Here is a 20,656-nt window from a genome sequence, read left to right as displayed (position 1 = left end):
CTCTCTCTCTCACTGGAGCTGTGCTGTTCTGCAGGTGGTCTCTGGTACCTTAGGCTACTCCCTCCCTGGTTGCTCAAATCTGCATTTTCTCACGATGTCTGGGTGAATTTGAGTGCCCTGGAAAGTTTGAGAAGCCTTGTTTTGAGTCATAAAGCCTAGTGACATCTATTGAGTAAGAGACGAGAGGGGATCCCTAGGACAACCTGGTGTGTCAAGCATTAAATTAAACTCATTACTTTGAATCCAGTTTTAATTTTAACCTCACAACTGCCCAGAAGATGGGTGTTCGGTACCACCTTGACAAATATGCCTTAGCCTCACAGCACCTGTACTTTTAATACTGAGTAATTTTTTTGGCTGCTTTTATAGAGTTGCTTTTTTAACATAATAAGTTTATTTAAAAAATACAACATTTTTTCTTAACACATTCCGATAAGTGTATCTGTTTTAAAATAATGCATGTTCCTCATGGGCAAAAGACAGCCAAGCACATAACTACAAGGCTACTATATCAAAACCAAACAGCAGGTGAGGGAAATGCAAAATCTTACCGCCTGGTCCCCTACTCCTCGATACTCTGGTACTCAGTAGGCCTGGAGCAGTGACCAAGCATCTGGAATTCTAAAAAGAGCAGAAGATTCTGATGCATAGTGGATGGAGATTCACCCAGTCTAATGCCAGGGAGGAAAGGCCATGACCCCAGGAGTGACCTCAGGTCAGATCCACTACCACCTGGTAATTATTACAGAGTGGCCACTGGGGAGCCAGGGAGCTTCGAAATTAACAGTGCATTGAGGCTGTTTAATTATAAGGCCCCAATGCTGGGTTGTTTCCTGGTTACAACATGTGTTAAGCATTGCCTCCAAATCATAAAAGTTAGGGCCAAAGACAGTTGCCCTAGGGAGGGCAGCCTTCAGGACATAGGTGTAGAAGGTGACCAGACATCCTGGTTTGCCTGAGTCTGAGGAGTTTTTTGAGATGTGGACTGTCAGTACTAAAACCAGGACAACTCCAGGCCAGCTAGGATGGCTGGCCACCCTAGCTGTGGCTCATTTACCAGCTGAAGCCCTCACAAGGCACTACCATGCAGCCCATTTCTCCTAATTGTACACGAGCCTGTTGTCATCCTGCCAAGACTGAGACGCTGAAGCTAGAGAGCTTTTCCTGTCAGTCAAGAAATTCCATCAGACAAACAGCCAGGCTAGTGAGGCTTGGCTGACTCCTCATGACATAGGCCACAAGTCTTGTGACACATCTGCTCTAGAACCTTGCCAGGTACCAGCCTTCACGGTAGACATGGAAAATCTCCCTGGAATTAAACTTCAGATTTTCCGTGTGACCCGGTATGCAAATACATGCATAAATACATACACAGACGTATGTACACTGTGACACTCAGGTGATGGTGCAAGCCGTGGTATATGTTTTCGTATTGGTTCGTGTTTCATGCAGATCCACTCTCATCTGGCCCTTTACACCTTTCTTTTCCAATAGGCCTACCCATCAAATTACATGGAGTCCATGAAGCCCAACAAGTATGGAGTCATTTACTCCACACCATTACCTGACAAGTTCTTTCAGACCTCCGAAGGCCTGTCCCACGGGATCCAGATGGAGCCGGTGGACCTCACGGTGAATAAGCGGGGTTCGCCACCCTCGGCTGGGAGCTCTCCCTCATCACTGAAGTTCCCGTCCTCACACCGGAGAGCGTCTCCTGGATTGAGCATGTCTTCTAGCCCGTCCATCAAGAAGTTCTCACCCCCTTCCCCGGGCGTGCAGCCCTTCGGAGTGCCACTTTCCATGCCCCCCGTGATGGCAGCTGCCCTCTCACGGCACGGAATCCGGAGCCCGGGCATCCTGCCCGTCATCCAGCCCGTGGTGGTGCAGCCTGTCCCATTTATGTACACCAGCCACCTCCAGCAGCCACTCATGGTGTCCTTGTCGGAAGAGATGGAAAATTCAAATAGTAGCATGCAAGGTAAATTCCACGGGGCTTACCATACTGCACTTCCCAGCCAGTCCCGGTGAGGAAACCCAGGCAAAGCTATTGAGCTGCAAAAGAAACACTCCTGCCCAAGGCCTTTCCTTTTCTTGTTTGTTTTTGCTTTGAAGTGTTGCTACTGGAAGAGAACCCAAGAATCAGGCTGTCCATTAAATGCCCTGAGATAGTTACCTTCACTATGTCCTTATAACTTAGGCTAGTACGAATCGACTTCATATATATATATATTATTTGTGTATGTATATATTTATATATTTACTTATTTATTTGTTTTGTGTGGTGCTGGGTGGAACCCAGAGCCTTGCACATGAGGCAGGCAGTCTACTACCAAACTACATCCCAGCCCTATATTTTTGATTTGTTAAATACCAACACGATTCTGGACATAAGAGACATTTAGCAAATACTTTTGATCATCATGATAACTAATGGCTTTTAAAAGCCAAATTGCTTACCAGCTGGTCGTGGACAGAGGACCATGGGGTTGAAAGAGACGACCAAAATGCATAGGAAGAGTCCTTTCAAGTATTGTGTCTTAGACGTCCAGAACCCTGTGTTTTCTGCTTGCTGGAAAAACAATGGCTAGGAGGAATGAGAAAACCTCACAGAATGGTCCTTGCTGCAATCTTGTGAAAAGCAAATAAATGCATCACTGTTGTAGATAGGAGCTATACAATGAGCTTTTAAAAGCTGAGATTGGTGAATTGTACATAGAGTGACTTTTCTATTTTTATTTTTTAGTACCTGTAATTGAATCGTATGAGAAGCCCATATTACAGAAAAAAATTAAAATAGAACCTGGGATCGAACCACAGAGGACAGAGTATTATCCTGAAGAAATGTCACCCCCTTTAATGAGCTCAGTGTCCCCCCCGCAAGCATTGTTGCAAGAGTAAGTATATGTGGGGTACCAAGTGTTGGCATAGTAGGGTACATCTGGGGACCTGGAATGGAGCAGAACGCCAAAGTGTGATGTGCTGTGATGACTGGGACCATCCTGTAGTGGCAGCCACTGGGCGGTGGCTCAGAACCACTGGTCAAGATGGGCGAATCTCCAAAAGCAATGCACTTCCTGTTTCACGGACAACATTTTGACAGCAGTTACGTCAGCTCCAGTGAATTAGTCACTCCTGGTTTTGCACTTTGCACATAAATCATTTTTTGGCTTTTTCATCCTTCCAGGCTCTACATACAATTCCCACACTTAGATTGACTCTGGTGTTCTAAATATTCCATACATGCTTGGATTATAAAAAGTTTTCCTGTGGACAAATAACCCTCCCAGTTCTCACTTCTAACACAGTGTTGTGTGATACTATGGGACTGTCTTTAATCAAAATCTTTGGGCTAAGCACAGTACTGGCAGCAAAAGGTTGCCAGACAGCCCAGCAAAGGTTAGCACTGAAAGAACTCTTTATCTAGGTCTTTAATCATACCCACCCATTGAGTGGTAGCCCTCCTGTAGAGCTGCCAACAAGTAGGAAGGCTGCACTGCGTCCATCGGCGTGAAGCATGTGCTGGGATAGGATGGGGCCACACATGGGTTGAATAGCGTCGTTCATGGGTTGGCCACTGTAGGTATCCTTGACTTCTCCCAGTGGTTACACTGCAGGCTGGGTGGCAGTAGTGAGAATATGGCTCTTGGATCCCGGCTCTTTGGTCCACCGTGTGTTGGAGCACGGGCCAGATACAATCATACTGATTTCCTCTCTGTCTCATTATCATCGGTGATTACTGTGGTTCAGTGGCCAGCTTCCCACCGTCTTCCTCCCACACCGTCTTTTCTCCAGCTTGAATAAATGAAGTAGCCACCTGTCCGCTCTATTTTCTCCACCTTTCTCCCTTGCACAATTAACTCTGCAGCAGAATGTCACTTCTCTGGTTTTACAAAAGCTGTTTTCTACTGACTTCAAGTATGTTTTGTGCACACCACACTCACAGTAGCTCACGTGTTAATTTCCCACTGTACCAAATGATTGTGGGGTGGGTGGTGTCATGTACTTCCTGATAGCTGAAGAGTTAATCTTCTTACCCACCTGCCATAGCAGGTAGAGAAAGCTTCTCAGAGTTGTGCTTTTGTGCTTTCCCCCCAAAAGAAACTTTTCCTAGTCTTTTTTTTTTTTTAAGTGAAAGTAATAGTAAAGTTTATTAGGAAAGAAATTTAGTATAACAATATAAACGTAAGGAGAATTGGCCTGCTCCCCGTGCAGGAAGTGGGAGTAAAGACTCCTTTTTCTCTGATTACTTGAAACAGGGTCTTGCTATGTAATCCAGGCTGGCCCCAGACTCAGCAGTCCTCCTGCTTCCACCTCTGGAATGCTGGGATTACAGGCATGTATCACCATGTCCAGCTCCGAGTGTTTTTAAAGGGAATTATTTCATCCCCCCATAAACAGGTGTGTGGGGGTCAGAGCAGCGAGAGTGCTGGTGTGCCCAGGCATTAGTAAGGCACGTCTAGTCATGGCCTGCTTCCCGATGAGTTTCTCCCTGCCATCTTCTCCGTAGTTCATGCTCTCAGTTGAAGGGAGAAGCAAAATGACTCAGCAAAGTGGACCCGTTGTGCAGGCTAAATTACATTTGGTGACGAGGGGGTAGCTCTGCCAGGAAACTAGCAGTATGACTTGTAATTGTTCCTGCCCAGGTGGTGAAAAAGATGCTATGAAACTAAATGAAGCTGACTGCCTCCTTAGGGAGGGATGCATTGACTGAAAAAGTGTTAGTCCAAAGTCTCGGTCATTGTGAATCACAACGTAAAACGGGACAGAAGATGAGGTGGAGGCGCCTCCCGTTCTCTGAGTATCACTCAAAAGAAAATGCTTTTTTCTTTCCTGTTTTAAATAATACTCCTTTCGTGACCTCATACTCAGTGGTTTTTAATACTTAATGATATGTGTCTATTTTAATACTGACCTAAGAATGCATTTTGCTCCTCAAAAAAATTCCCACAACTGGGACATGTACGCTTCAAGCAATTCTCTCACAGATGTGATTAAATAATGAGTTGGAATGGGCCCAGTAGCAGCCCACATAGGAAACCAGCTAGCCAGGAAAGAGTCACTTGAAACCAAGCACCCTTGCAGCCGGGCTGCCCCGATAATCTTGCCTTAGGAAACCCTTGCTTCCCAGAGGCAGGCTTTACAGCTTTCAAATCCATTTGCTTGATCCTAGAGCTAGAGTTTAGAATTATTTTTCAGGGCACTCAAAGGTATATCAAATTCCTTCCGTTACATTTTTAATATGTGTAGCTGTGTTTAGAACAAAAAACTTCAGGCACAGATTTCCCTGTCAAGGGAGGTGTGTGTGTGCAGCAAACTTAACACAAGACAATGACCAGGTATCTGGGATTTAATAGCTATTCTAACTTCTGGATTATAATGATCACAAACCACCTTTTGAAAAATGAGTTTGATGATGAAAAAGTGAAATCCCAGGACCCTTATCTCCAATCTCAACGTGAGTCAGCGTCCGGCGCTTTCCAGAGACAGGCCTGCTGCCTATTCTGAGTACTATGACCTTCAGAGGTGGATGTTACTTGAGTGTGAAGCATCCCCAAAAACTCCACATGAAATTAGACAACTGTGAGGTGCAGTGTTCCAAGTGGATGAAGCATTTCTGGACCTTGAACTATTAGCTGTTACCGTTGAAGATTTCCTCATTTTACGGAGAGGAAACAGGCACAGAGGCTGAGTGTACCCCCCTCAGCATCACAGTGGCAGAGCTGGGATTTCAAGTTGAAGCCCACAGCCTTTCAGCACACCTTTCAAATATAAAATACACACCTGAGAAAGCCATCTTAATTACCTTACTGAGAAAATAAGATCTCCAGCCCATAAAATCCAACAGTAATCACCTGGGATAGATACTCTAAACGTGTCCCCTAAACATAATCATGAAATCTCCCTAAAGTTAAAAGTTCAAATAACTTTTTTACTGAAGAATTAAAAATTAATAATTCAGCCTTATAAGAAACTAGATCTGACTATAAGCCTCTGACTTCTCCATTTTTTCTTATATATGTGTGTGTATGTATGTATGTGTGTGTGTGATTAAAGTCTATACACACACTGCTTTATGTTTATTTTTCTTTGTCTCTGAACTTGACTTAGTTTACCCATCTGCATGCCTTCCCTTCCAGGCATCAGGGTAGAAAGGCAGTGATACCCAAAACTGACAGTTGGCTAACAAAAGTGTGAGTAGGCCCCCCTTTCCTGTTTCTAGTCGCTTCTTAGCCGTATCTGAAAAAGTTATTGACAAAGCATTGTTTTCAAATTCTTACCCAGACCAAAAAAAATCATGTTTCATTTCAGAGATTCCCTTTTGATTTTCATGGCTAAATTTTATGTATATATTTATCTCACAAGCCTCACCTTTATCAATTTTGTTTTTCTTCACCAGTCTTTTTCTCTTTCTACACTCGTTGAAAACATTCGTGTATTATTTGGAACATTTTAGGACCCATTGATTCACAATTAAGTCTGAGTTGGAGGCCAACTTGCATACACTTTTGATATATCAAGCAATTTGTCATCAGGAGAGAGAATGACAGATTAGAACTTTCCAATGATGTATGTCAATTAGGAGAAGTCTGGAAACTTCTTTTCCAGTTTTGGCACTCTTCCCAGTTTGTTCCATTTTGTTTTCTCTCTGTCACCTTCTTTCTGAGAAAGAGACAGGTCACAGTAATGGTGCTCAGCAGGATTTGGTCTCAGATCCACCCTAGGAAGATAGTACACACTCAGGAATGGGCATCAGGAAGGTGGGAGGATGTCAGGCAGCCCCCCAGGGAGTTCATGTCTTCACTCCCTCCCTGGTAACACTGCTGGACTCCCACAGGAATGGTAGTGGCAGGAAAGGTTTGCATTTATGAAAACAGCAATGGCAGCTTTTTCTTTCTCTGGAAGAGCCAGCATTTGAAATTAAACATGAGTTGGCAGTCTTTTTAAGAGACACAAATAGTTATAAAGAATAAAATGTAGCTACATTGGACAATGTGGTCACCTAAGGTGTAGGAATTTGACCTTTTCCATTTTCCCCCAAAGAATGATGAAAATGAGTGCAACCTGTGGAAAAATAGAATAATGTTCAGTGGACTAGTGCCATGACCTCGTACACATGGGCAGGTTTTTACTGTGGGAAAGAGCCTCTCCCAGTACATGGCACCTCCCTCTAGCATAGCACCTAACCCTTCTTGCTGTCATTACTTATCTCCATGTCTGTCTCCCCCTAGAGTGTGAGCTCCTCGAGGGCAGGAACCCTGTTTTTATTCATCTTTGTGTCCCGGTGCCAAGCACAGTGCCTGGCTCATGGTAGGTGCTCACTACATGTTTGTTGAATGAATATAGCAGTGCTTCTTGGGTTGATCAGCTAATTTCTTTTTGTTTATTTTTGGGGGGGGTTGTTTGTTTTTGCCCGATGTCGTTAATGCTTTTAGTAGACTGAAGAAAAGGAAGCACTTTGACTCAACATTTTGCATTTACCCTTGACTTTCACAGGAATCATCCTTCAGTCATAGTGCAGCCTGGGAAGAGACCTTTACCTGTGGAATCCCCAGATACCCAAAGGAAGCGGAGGATACACAGATGTGATTATGACGGATGCAACAAAGTGTACACTAAAAGCTCCCACTTGAAGGCACACAGAAGAACACATACAGGTAGGAAAAACACCATCCTCACTTCATCCCTAAGACATATTAGTATGGAAAAATCAATAGTCTAGCTTTCAAGGTTATTAGAGGTTGAACATTCATAACCGGACTTCTAAAATGTTCTGCACTTCTATTTTTATGGCAGTACTGAGGTTTGAATCCAAGACCTGTGCTTGAGAGGCAGGTGCTCTACCACTTGAGCCATGCCCCCAACCCTAAAAAAACAAACCCTGAAACTTCTTGAACACCCACATAACAGTTAGAAAGTTTTAGATTTTGGATTTCCAGATTAGGGAGAGTCAACCAGTAAAATCTGTGCAGATATTCCCAAATCTGACAAACTGAAATCTGAAACACAGTCCCAAGCATTTTGGATAAGGGGTACTCACCTGTGTAATGAAAGTATTTCACACAGCTTGAAAGTTAACAACCATCTGTAGACATCTCTGAGTCATGAAGAATTGTTTTTAATAATGGTTTACTTTCATAATAGTACAAAATAATCCCTCAACCATCCCTCGCATTCCCTTCCAGTTTTGCCCTGTAGTAAGGTAGGGAAGAAGGAATGAAACTAATGTGGCCTTCCATGGCCTCTTTTCACAAGTACATGATAAAATTTATGGTAGCAAAGAACAGTTCTTTTTGCAGAATCAATAAGCACATCGTTTTCATAGAAACGAATTCAAACAGAAGACTGTCCTTGAAGGAAAGAAAAGTGAAGTTATTTAGGTAATGTCTGTGCCATTGCCTGCCATATTTATTCTAGGAACTCTTCCATCTTGGCCAGTATTGAATGTAGAGGGCAAGCAGCCAGATCATATAGACATTGTCACGTAGGTAGGAGGAGGTGCAGTTGCTCTCCGTGCTCCTGAATGTTTCAGTAAAAATGCGTCTTAAGGAAGTCATACAGCAGTGTTTCAAATGGCCTGACTGATCTCAGCAAAGTATTGGTGATTAACATGAACAGTGAGACTTAGGTCACCTCAGACCTGATGAAATTGTAGTTTTACAGTTTTAAGAATGAACCCATGTGTTCATTCTTCTGAACTCAGAATGTCGATTGTTTTTCTGAGTCTTTGAAGTTTCTCAGTAAATCCTGGGGAGAGAGCAGAGGAAGCTGAGATGATAGCCTCATGTTTAGAGGGGCTCACAAACCTTGACAATCACTCAATGTGCATATCCCTGAAGCATGTTGGCACTGAGAGGTGGTGGTGACCAGATTCCAGCCTAAACTTAGCAAGACATTGACTATTCAGATGACAGTCAGATGCAGGAAAAGTACCTCTTGGTGTATATGGTCTGTGCAACAAAAGAGATTACTCAAATCCTAATACTTCATTGCAACACTAAGGAATGGCAAGGTTTCTGGAGAACAGAGATGCAAAACAGGAATTAACCTGTGACACCCATTCCCCAAGAGCCCCTTATTTAAAATGCTTGGGATTTCAGATTTGTTCTAACTTTGGAATATTTGCATAAACATCTTGGGATAGGACCCAAATCTGAACATGTAATTTATTTGTTTCTTATACGTATAGCCTAATAATAACTTATAATTGTGTACATGAAAGAAAGCATCGTAGTGAAGAACTTTCCACTTGTATTATTTCAGGTTTTGGAACCTCTGGATTTCAGGTTTTCAGGTTAGGGATGCTTAACCGATACTGTTAATTCTGAACATTAAGATCATCACCAACAGCCCTTTTATTTTTGAAGACCTTCATACTGGCTCTCCCAATCATTTTCCCACAAGGGCCTCACCTATAAATTATTCTATGGGAGAGCAGCTTAGAAACCTGGCTTTGGACAGGCAGGGAGGACTTTACTGTAATTTAAAGCATTACGCTGAGACTTAATTGTTCTTGACTAAACAGGAAACTGAATTCCCTAACAGATATTTCAGTTGATAGAGGCTTCATTAATCTTAGAAAACTATTGAAAAGTATGAGCCAAACCCACAAATTTTCAATTTGGACTCACTAATTGCACAGTACTGCATGTAGTTCAGCTCCTGGGTAGTTTAAGACATGGAGACACAAAAGAACACTGCGAGGCCACTCAGAGCAGATTTCTTCACATTTATACTTTAAGAGCTCTTAAGATCCTGCTCCCTTTCTTTTCTTTGTTTTGTTTGGGGCAGAGAATCTGTTTTTTATCTTGCTTGTCCTATAAAGGCTTATAAGGCACTGTATTACTGAGGTATGGACTTATTTTGGAAATAGTATTTTTCAAGAGCATTAGCTTAAAATCTAGTTACTTTTAACAATTAAGTTCTTTTTCTTTTTTTGCAGGAGAAAAACCCTACAAGTGTACCTGGGAAGGGTGCACATGGAAGTTTGCTCGGTCTGATGAACTCACAAGACATTTCCGAAAACACACTGGAATCAAACCTTTCCAGTGTCCAGACTGTGACCGCAGCTTCTCCCGGTCCGACCATCTTGCCCTACATAGGAAACGCCACATGCTAGTCTGAACGCCTCCGTCTCCCACCTCAGTGCGACTCCCCACTCTCCTGGCTCTCTCTCTCCTCCCTCCCGTGATCTAACTCATTTTTTACATGTACATTTTAATTTTGATTCAGCTGGTCTGGATCTCTGAATTTCTACCATATAAAACTTCCATATGGTCAGTAGTAAATGTCCTCTAATCTTCCCTCTCCTTACCACGGGTCAGACCTAAAGAATGTGAACGCTTTTTTTTTTTTCCGGGGATGCTAAGCAAACCCTTCTTACAGATACGTTTAATGTAATGAGAACAAGGGAACATGTAAACTAACATAACCAATTATCCGTTTCTCCGTGTATTCCTCAAAAGAATGTCAAAGTAAATGTATCAGAAATACAGTATACAGCCTGCAGTCCTTGCCAGAGACATTCGTACCTCTGTGCCCCATAAAGGTGTCCTATCAACCGTTAGCAAGACGTGCAACAAGTTGTCAAGCTACCAGTCAACTCTGCCATTGCCCTTCACACATCTTGCTTGTCAACCTGGATCATCACCTCATCTAGATCAAGTTCCTAGCCCTCATTGGTGTCTGGAGCATATATGGAGGGCACTGTCAGCACTGAGAGAGGTGAGCCAGAGCTGCTGGAATAGGAGGATGACGCGTAGCGGTTCACGGGGTGGACACTGCTTCCGTAGCATGGCGCAGAAGCAGAGGGCATTGAGCCCTTCCTCAGTGGGAACAGCTGGTGGGTGATACCTCCTGGCTAGGGGTCATCAGTGGGCATCACCCACTGTGCCATGCATTTGTAGCGTGTCAGTCTCCGTGCGTGCTCAGCTGTGCAGAACATCCAATGCCAGATACGGATGGGAGTGCCTGCAGCCACTCCTACAGTGTCCTGAGTGTGGATCGTCCAGCATTGGCAGTAAGGAATCCACAGAAGTATTTCCCAGTAAGAGTAAAAAAAAAAAAAATGTCTTTGGGTCAGGGTGTGGATGGTCTTTCTTTTACCCAAGCTGCTTATAGCTCTTTTGCAAACAGGGAAACATTGAGTGGTACTTGTTATTCCTATATCAAGTTAATCACATAGCTATTGTGTGTAAGAGCTGTAAGGTGCCAAATTGGCTGTCATTTGTGTGCATGGCACATACATAAAGAAGCATCTGCTAAGCTTTCAGGAAATTCAGTTAAGCCTGAGTTACACTATTTGTAAATATAACTAAAGTGAAGCACATATATCTTTATTTTGGGGACAGATTTTTGAAGAAATAGAAGAAAACCACAGTTCAGGGATTTATATCTGTAGCTTGAAAATTCCCAAAAGTTTACTGCCAGAGCTGGCAAATTTCCTGTCACTATCAAGTGTCCTGTCAGAACAAACTGAAAATAATGACTCGTGTTTATTTTGAAGACTAATTCCATCATTATTGGAGGATGTTTTTCAAAAGCAGGCTTTTGAGCACCATAGTCTAAATGTCAATTAAAATAATTCACACATAGAATGAAAGGAGACAACAGTGATCAAATGTGGCTGCACATAACCAAAGGCTCCTTCGTCCCTCACGAAGGATTGAGGAGGAGAGAGAAGGGGATCCTGAAGGTTGCTCATCCCAGCCATAACTCTGGATCCAACACAGCCTGAACTGGGGGAATACTGGCTTTTAAATCATTGGTGGCTGAGAATTGTGGGGGGCTTGTTTTGAGGGCACTATGTTAAGAGGTAATGTTGGGACTGCACAGGTACCTGAGGGGTCCCACTCAGCCCTGTGAACCAGCTGAAAGAAGTCTAGGTAAAAAAAATGCAAAGAAATATTATCTTGGCACTTGGGTTTCTTTTCTTACCTTTTTTAGCACTGCAGTTTTTGTTTAGAATATTAAAACATGCTAAATGGGCTGTTTTCCTTTTTGCTACTCTGACATGAATTGAATAGAAATGGCTCTTGAAAAAGCGTGTGTCATCTATATTGTCAATGTTTACTCACATTTGTACGGCGTGCTCATATCCTGAAATGGTTCTTCCACGACACTGAAGAGTCACGTTGGAGTGCAAGGCATTTTTTGTTTTGTTTTAGTGGAGATAACCAGTTTGTGTTCAACCCACATAGAAGGGTAAAGGGAGCAAGAAAAATAGAATTGATCTTTGAGTCAGCTTTGCATCTGAGTGTACTTAGTAGAAAGCGTCGTGGGCTCTCATGAAATTCACTCTGGCATATTTAAGTTTTGTTCAGAAGATTGTATTCCATCACTATTCATCTTGCTCAGATCATTAATAAGATCCATTGCAACTGAAAGAACAACCCAGAGGCCATTCTCTGTTCCCATGCTGGTCTGATATTGTTTAGTTACTAATTGGCCCTTATCAAATTTTCCTTTTATATATAAATATATATATACATATTTGTATTTTACTATGCTAGTGGAGACATTCAGTCTTAGTCATGTTTAGCTGTTATTGTGGAAGGCCTCAGATACACAATACGATGCCCTTAAAAACACGGTTTTAATGTGTGCCGTGTTAGTATCGATGGTGGTTTAATTACAGTATTTTAAATTGACAAGAATGGTTTGTAAACACAAAGTTGGTGTCACGTGAATTGTGTCTTATAGAGTTGTTCAGTTACTGCTCAAGCGTCATCTTGGGGAAGTCATAAGAATTAAATCTGAATCCATTAGTTTGGAAATGTGGATCCACCTCACAAACAGGCACTAACCTTCTAAATTGCTTGGTTTGGAGAATGTGTTTGCAGCATAGCTACGTTCAAATAAGGATATGCGATGGGCGCAGAAGTTTCACGAGCCTTGGGACAGAAACACAGGGGAACTATGTATGTACAGTATGTTTTGTTAAACACCCATCTGCACTGTCAGTATTGCACTAACGTGGAACTTGAGAGGTTATTATGCTGATGCTGTGTATGTACACATCATTTCTGATTCGATTATTCCAGAGACAATCTCAAAGATCTAAGGTTTGAAGATATACAGTTGTCTTGAAGGAATTGCTGTCGTACATGAAGTCACTCAGTTGTCTTTCTTCTCTTCTTGGTCAAGGTTAACGATTTCTAAATGATTGCAAATTCACTTAAGTAATACATTTACAAAGCCATCTTACATGCATTAAGCGAGGGCTACAACATGTTTTACAAATACTAGCACTTTTTTTTTCCTTGTTATGTACTTAGTGTTAGAGGGTCAAAATAATCTTTCTGCTTAGCATCTCTTAAAACCATACCTGCAGGTAGAGCAGGATTATTACATTTACAGTACTTTAATACTTGTATAAACTATGCAGAAATTTTTAATAAAGTGTAATATATTTTATAAGCTAATAAGACTGAATGGGTAAAGGTTTTTAGCATGCATTAGTATACTTGCAAATGCTGATACATTTTGGTAATCTTTCTTACTAAAGATGTGAATGTTTAACGTACCTTCTCTGTTTCTACTCTGTAGTCCAATGGGAATTCAGTAATGACATTTTGTCATGTCCAACTGTGAACATAAATTTGTACTGTACAGTCCTCATATACTATATACAGTATGCAATATATGTATTATATACTTGTTAATAAAACCATCGGAATATTAGGTGTGATCAGTGATTTCTATATAGGCAATGATCACTAGGAGCAAAACCTCAAGAGCCTGCTTACACATTTCAAAGTAAGTCAGTCTGATAGGCAGTCACTCAATGAAGAGAAAGCAAAATAGATCTAACTGGAAGGTGCACTGGAGGAGTTAACTCAGCCGGAAGGCCAGGACACTGGGTTTCTGCTAACCTCCAGTGGGAAGTCATCTAAGCTGAAGCCAGCCCCATCCCCCCTGAGCCTTCAAACGCTTTCTACATTCAGAGACTTTGAATTTTGCTTTGCACAAACCATTCAGGTAGTTAGTCACCAAATTCCTCTTCATTCTCCAAAACCCTGCCCCCAAATCACTTCATTTTGGGACTTTCTCAACTCACCCTCTGCAGAGATCTCTCTTCATCATTCCATCTGTGATCCCACAACCCTCGTGTTTCCCTCAGTTGTTAGAACTTATCACCAGCATTGTCAGTTTGTCCATCGTGCCTTTCCCTCACTAGATCTCAGATGTCTCTAACATGATTCTAATCTAGGAATCCCAGGGCCAGGCACAAAGTACCTGGGTGTGTGATGGCAAGTGTGCGGTGGGTGTGTGTTGAATGAGCACACAGACAAAAAGAATGCATGTTAGCTGTGCACTTACGATAGCCACTGCACTGTTCTATGCACTTTGCAGGTATTAACCAGCTTAATTTTCAAAACCCTAATTCATGCAACTATGAATCATTCTCCTCTTACCGATGGAAAATTGAGGCACTGATGGGTTGAGTAATTTACCCAAGGTAAGAAGAGGAAGAACCAGTTTCAAATTCAGACCATTAGACCTCACAGCCCGCTCTCACAACTATTGCATGGGTATTGGGAAAGCCTCCAGGCTATGTGGCTTTTTCTCAAAGTTTAACCCAGATATGCTGGGCATAGTGGCTCATGCCTTTAATCCCAGCTACTTAGGAGGCAAAAGTAGGAGGGTGGAGACTTCAGACCCTGGCAAAGTTAGAATGAAACCCTATCTGAAAAACAAGCTAAAAGCAAAAGGACTGGGAACATGATTGCAATGTTTGCCTAGCAAGTGAGACCTGGAGTTCAATCCCCAGTAATACACACACACACACAAAGTCAACTGGTGTGCTTGGCTGTACCCATAATTGAGGCATCTTGTGGGATGTCCTCCCCATCATCCCAGACCCTACTTGTCCATCCCTTAACTACAAAAATACTAATAATTTGTCAATACTTGCATGACCGGGAATGGGGCAATTTGCTAGATTCCATAAGCAAAAGGCTTCATCTACTTTTTGAAATATCAGGTATATTGTATAATTTACATAAAGTAAAAATCATTCTTTTTAGCATACATTCCAGTGAGTTTCAACCTAGTCATGAAACCACCAAAAGAAGTCATAGAACAATTCATGCTTCTTTGTAGTCAACCCCATCTCCAGGCATAGCTCATCTCCCTATTCCTGTGCCTGTATGTACATCTGTAGCCACCTTTTCTTTTTTTCCACTGGGACTGGGGTTTGAATTTAAGTCTTCACACTAGTAAAGCAGGCGCTCTACCGCTTGAGCCACTCCTTGAGTCCATTTTGCTCTGATTATTTTGGAGATGGAGTCTTGAGAACTATGTGCCCAGGCTGGCCTCGAACCACAAACCTCCCCATCTCAGCCTCCCAAGTAACTAGGATTAAAGGTGTGAGCTGCTGGCGCCCAGTGCTGTTCTATTGCTTAATATTACACACTTGAGATGTAACCATGTGGTGACATAAATCAGTTGCTTGTTCCTCTGAATTAGTGAATATAGATGTACATGTGCAGCCTTCTGTAGTTGAAGGATATTTAGTTTCCAATTCGAGGCAATTATGATAAAACCATGATAAATTGTCACATTCAGAGTGTGTATTAACCTCTTTCATTCATTTTTTACTTTTGTGTTCATTACTCATGGATAAATTCTTACGAGTGGGATTGTGACATTGGATAGCAGGTGGACTTGGCTCTTTAACAAATTGCCAGGCGTTTCCAGAGCAATCACTCCATTTGCGCTGCCACCAGCAGTGCCTGAGGGCACCTGGACATCCACGGCCTTCCCTGCACTGGGTGCTGTCCAGTGTCTCGTTTTATCCACTGCGGGACGCGGGGTCTCACTGTGGTTCTGATTTGTACTTCCCCGTGATTTACAGCGAGCACCTCGGTGTGAGTATTTGCCATCCATGGATCTTTCGTGGAATGTCTGTTCAGATCTCATGCCCACATTGCATCCGGGTATTTTCTTACCATTGAGTTTTGAGAAGTCTCTGTATTCTGGCTGTGAGTTCCGTTTTGCTACTATTTCTTCCTGTCTGTGGTTTATCTTATCAATTCTCTTAACAGTGTCTTTTGAAGAGGGGAGGTTTTTAATTTGAATGAAATTTATCAGTTACTAATTTCACGGGTTGTACTTTTTGTTTTTTATCTAAGAAATCTTTGACTAACCCAAGGTACCAAGACATGACATGCTCTTTTCTGTCCTTCTGGAGGTATTGTTTGCAGAACAAAAGTCTGTCTTCCCAATTTCTCTTCCAATGGCCAAATATGTTTTGTTAATTAATTTTCTGAAGTGTCTTATTAATGTCAGCCTTTTATTATTTTCTTCCTTGCTTGCATTTGCAAATCCAAATCATTTTTTTAATTTCTCAAGACAATTGCCTAACTTGTTTGTTTTCCAACTCCTTTATTTTTTTCTTAAAATGTATTTAAAGTTATGAATTCATTTCTAAATTCGGCTTGAATTTGGGCCCTTAAGTTTGGCATACGGTCAGAGTAGCCACATAGAGTAACACATTTTGCTCACTGATTGAGCCAGGACAAGGGGGCAGGTTGGAGTCTCTGCAGGAGGAAGAAATGCTGTTCTTTTTTTTTTTTTTTTTTTTTTTTTTGTGGTACTGGGCTTTGAACTCAGGGCCTCATGCTTGCTAGGCAGGCATTCTACCATTTGAGCCACTCTGCTAGCCCAGAAATGCTGTTCTTTTGCACACTCCTTTCAGGCTCTCAGACTGCCGTCAGCCCAAGCAGGTGCCCCTTTCTGATTCAAAGATGCAATATAGGATAGTAACATTCCTGAGGTGGGTTGCTGCTGGGCTCCAAGTATTTTATTTGTGCTATGTTTTGTTTTGTTTCTTAAACTTAAATACTACTCAGTAGCATCTTCTTCAGTTCCCATACAGTTGGGGTTTTGGTTCAGTAATCTACTGGAGTAGGTAGGAGCTGATGAATCCATGGAACCTGATAGACAAGACAGGAATATGCCTGGACTATATGTGCTCTTGATAGGCAAGAACAGGTAGTGCCAGCATTATGGAGAAAAGATAAGCTACCTAGGAAATAACGTGCAAAGTGGATTGCTATCTGGAGAAAAAGTTGGATCCTCTATCTTATTCTCATATAAAAAGACAGATGTCCGATGTAAATGAAAACACAAAAACCTAACAGAAAATATAGGAGTACCTCATTGAATTCTGGGTAAGAAAAGATTTCTTCTACAAGGCTGAAAATGTATAAAACCCATGCGAACTTTTGATGGATTTCACTGTATGAAAATTAATTTCTTTTGGCTAGAGGTGTGGCTCAAGTGGTAGAGTGCCTGCTTTGCAAGTGTGAGGCCCTAAGTTCAAACCCCAATCTCACCAAAAATAAATAAATAATAAAATTAATTTCTTTCAGCAAAGTTAGCAATAGCTAACAGAATAGGAGAGGTTATTTTAATGTCTATCCAAGGACTGTACAAAGAACACATATAAATCCCTATCAATAGAGCTCATGGTGGTACATGCCTGTCATGACATCTACTTGGGAGGCAGAGGCAGGCGGATCTCCAGTTTAAGACCAGCCCAGGCAAAGTTAATCAGACCCTATCTCAAAAACACAATACAAAACAAAGTCTGGGGCGGGGGGGGGGGGGGGGGGTTGGGGGGGGTAGGGGGGTGGAGTGTAGCTCAAGGGTAGAATGCTCATCTAACAAACCCAAGGTCCTGAGTTCAAACCCCAGTACTGAAAAAAATTTAAAAGCCCAAAAATAGGGCTAAGCAAGAAAAGTAGGAAACAATAATAATCATGTGTCATTCTGATAGCTACATGTGTCCATACAAAACTAAACTGCATGTTCTATAAGAAAAAGTGCATATTTAAAGTCATGACTTAAACACTACAGTGGTAATCATGGTAGTAGAAGGACATACCTCAACTCAGGTCATCATTAGTCCATCCCTGGATAACTCAGTCCCACCCAGCAAAAAAACTAGGCTAGAACCCGGTGTCGGCTGCTCACACCTGTAATCCTAACTACTTGAGAGGCTAAGATCAAGAAGATCGAGGTTCAAAGCCAGCCGGGGCAAATAACTATTGAGAACACACTTCCAAAATAATCAGAGTAAAATGGGCTGGAGGTATGGCTCCAGCAGTAGAGCAATTGCTTTGCAAGCATGAAGCCCTGAGTTCAAACCCCAGTCCCACCAAAAAAAAAAAAAAAAACCTTCTAGCTACAGACCTCTGTGAGTATCTAGCAAGTCCTGCCACACGTTAGCTACTTCCTCCACCACTACCTTGAAAATCTCTGTAACATTGTGCAGCTCAGCCTAGATCTGTTGATTTCCTTTTCAATAAGCAAACGCTTTCAACCTTACTCACCAGGACTTCCTTTTCATTAACAATAAAATGGCTGAGCAAAAGGCTGAACGGACTATTTGAAATGAGAAAGGAGTCATGTGACTAATTGCTTTAGAGGCCTCTCTTCCCTAGTAAAGAATGGAGCAAACAATTGATTGGGTTTGAGCTTTTTAATTAGCCCAAATTTAATATGCTTACCAGTCTTTTGCCTGCCAGGCATTGCAAAAATCGCTGCTGCTGATTTTGTAAGAATTTAATACGTGGGAAGACTCAAGCTGGCTGGGATTAAGTAGGAGATTATCTTGCTAAGTGAGAATGACAGAAAAATCAGGGAGAAATACAACCTTATTGGAAGGGGCAGAGGAAAGAAGAGATAGTCTGCCTGGGAAGGGCACAGCTTCCCTGGAAGTCTCAGGTAGCCTGGTGCTGGTAGCTCACACCTGTAATCCTAGCTACTCAGGAGGCAGAGATCAGGAGGATCACAGTTCAAAGCCAGCAAATGGTTCACAAGATCCTATCTTGAAAAAACCCTTTCACAAAAAAGGGCTGGTGAAGTGGCTCAAGATGTAGGCCCTGAGTTCAAGCTCCAGTACTGCAAAAAAAAAAAGAAAAAGAAACTCCAGGTAATTCAGCCAGAGGTGGGTCCAGTTTTGTGGGGCCTGATGCTCACCAATTTGGTGGGGTAGGAGAAGGATTAAGAAAATATACAAAGATGAATTAATATCAGTTATGACTATGAATATTTTGAATGAGAGAACTCCCAGTTAATTACAAATTTTAAAAGCTAATAGATGTTAAACGTTACAAAATTTAGACAAATCCCCTTGTATCTTTTATAGACCTGACATTACTAATAATGCTTGTTTTCTGCATTTTTGGCTGCATAGTCTTTATAGCCTCTTGCTACAACAATTTTGTAATATTTCTTACTAGGAGAGAATATAAAGATGAGCCCATCTTTTCCCAAGTATGGAAGATTAAAATTTCTTTTTTATTATTAATTAGCAGATGATTAAACATGTGACTTCATACACAGGTATACTGGCTTTTTGTTGAACTGCTGCTGGTTGTACCCTATAACTAAAAAAGCCATTTCTCGTGATTCTGTCAAAAAGGAAAACCATAGCTGATTCATTTGTATTTGTATTTAGTGTAGGATAAATTCATTTTGTTGTTTTGTTTTTTGTGGAACTGGGGTTTGAACTCAGGGCTTTGTGCTTGTGAACCAGGTGCTCTACTTCTTGAGCCACACCTCCAGTCCATTTTGCTGGAGGTAGGGGGTCTCAGGAACTATTTGCCTGGGCTGACCTCAAACCATGATCCTCCCTATCTCAGCCTCCCAAGTAGCTAGGATTATAAGTGTGAGCCACAAGCACCTGTAAATTGTACATGCATGATGACTGGAAGTACCTTCTGTGGGCTAGCCTCAGACTCTGCACCTCTCCACCTTGATTCTCTTCCACTGGCACATCTGGGCCAGGTGCCACAGGTCATACTTTTTTCCCCTTTTTTTGAATGAAGGGAGTTTACTTGAGAGGTTACTCCAAGAAACACAAGAGAGGGAAACAAGAGAGCAGAAACATGAGAGAGGGAAAGAAAAGAAATCAACCCAGGGTATATTTATTGATCTTCTCCCTGTGTTCCAGATAGAGGCAATTTTACTGTCACCCATCTCCCATCTGGATGGTTAGATGAGTGGTCAAACCCATACCATCTACACTCAAGTTCATGGGCATCTCCTTAAGCCCAAAGATGATAGGATGATTTTCCATCTAAAGAATAAGCTTGTAATTTCTCCACTCGATATTCGTGTGACCCTGAGATATCATTTGAACAATCAAGTACCAACTAAACAATACGTTTTTTTTAAAAGTTACTCGGGAGGTTGAGATCAGGAGGATTGGGGTTCATGGCCAGCCCAGGAAAATAGTTTGAGAGATCCCATCTTCAAAATCACCAGAGCAAATGGCCTGGAGATATGGCTCAAGTGATAGAGCACCTGCTTTGCAAGCAAGAAGATCTGAGTCCAAATCCCTGTCCTATCCACCCCCAACCTCCCCAAAAACAAAAAACAGCCCCTGTTTGACACCTTTGCTCTTGGTGACAGAAACAGAGGCTGCCTTTGTGTATGTTCCTCTGTCTCCTGTGGCAAGTTATTCAACCTCCATGAGCTTCTGTTGCCCATCTGTAAAACAGGAGCGGTTCCTAATTGGCTGCTAGAATTGCTGGGATTAAACGGAATGGTGTTTGTAGAGCAACATAGCACTTTGCCTAAATCATAGTTATTATTTTCACCATATTACTATTTGTGCTTTCAGAATGAATAATGACATGCAAAT

The 20,656-nt window shown here is 41.9% G+C and overlaps 1 protein-coding gene across 2 annotated transcripts in view; it reads left to right on the top strand.

Annotated features, from left to right (window-relative positions):
• The window catches only part of Klf3 (KLF transcription factor 3), a 32,581-nt gene extending 18,901 nt beyond the window's left edge, over positions 1-13,680 (top strand). For both annotated transcript variants that reach the window (XM_020161881.2, XM_074042458.1), the window contains exons 3-6: positions 1,495-1,978; positions 2,744-2,894; positions 7,495-7,655; positions 9,941-13,680. In XM_020161881.2, the coding sequence (XP_020017470.1) occupies positions 1,495-1,978; positions 2,744-2,894; positions 7,495-7,655; positions 9,941-10,122 (978 nt within the window). In that variant the 3' untranslated portion in view covers positions 10,123-13,680. The remainder of the gene's footprint in view (positions 1-1,494; positions 1,979-2,743; positions 2,895-7,494; positions 7,656-9,940) is intronic.
• Positions 13,681-20,656: the final 6,976 nt, after the last annotated feature.

This window comes from Castor canadensis, chromosome 9 (assembly GCF_047511655.1).
Source record: "Castor canadensis chromosome 9, mCasCan1.hap1v2, whole genome shotgun sequence".
NCBI lineage: Eukaryota > Metazoa > Chordata > Mammalia > Rodentia > Castoridae > Castor > Castor canadensis.
Note: the sequence above shows the minus strand (reverse complement) of the source record. Positions and strands in the feature narration are given on the sequence as shown.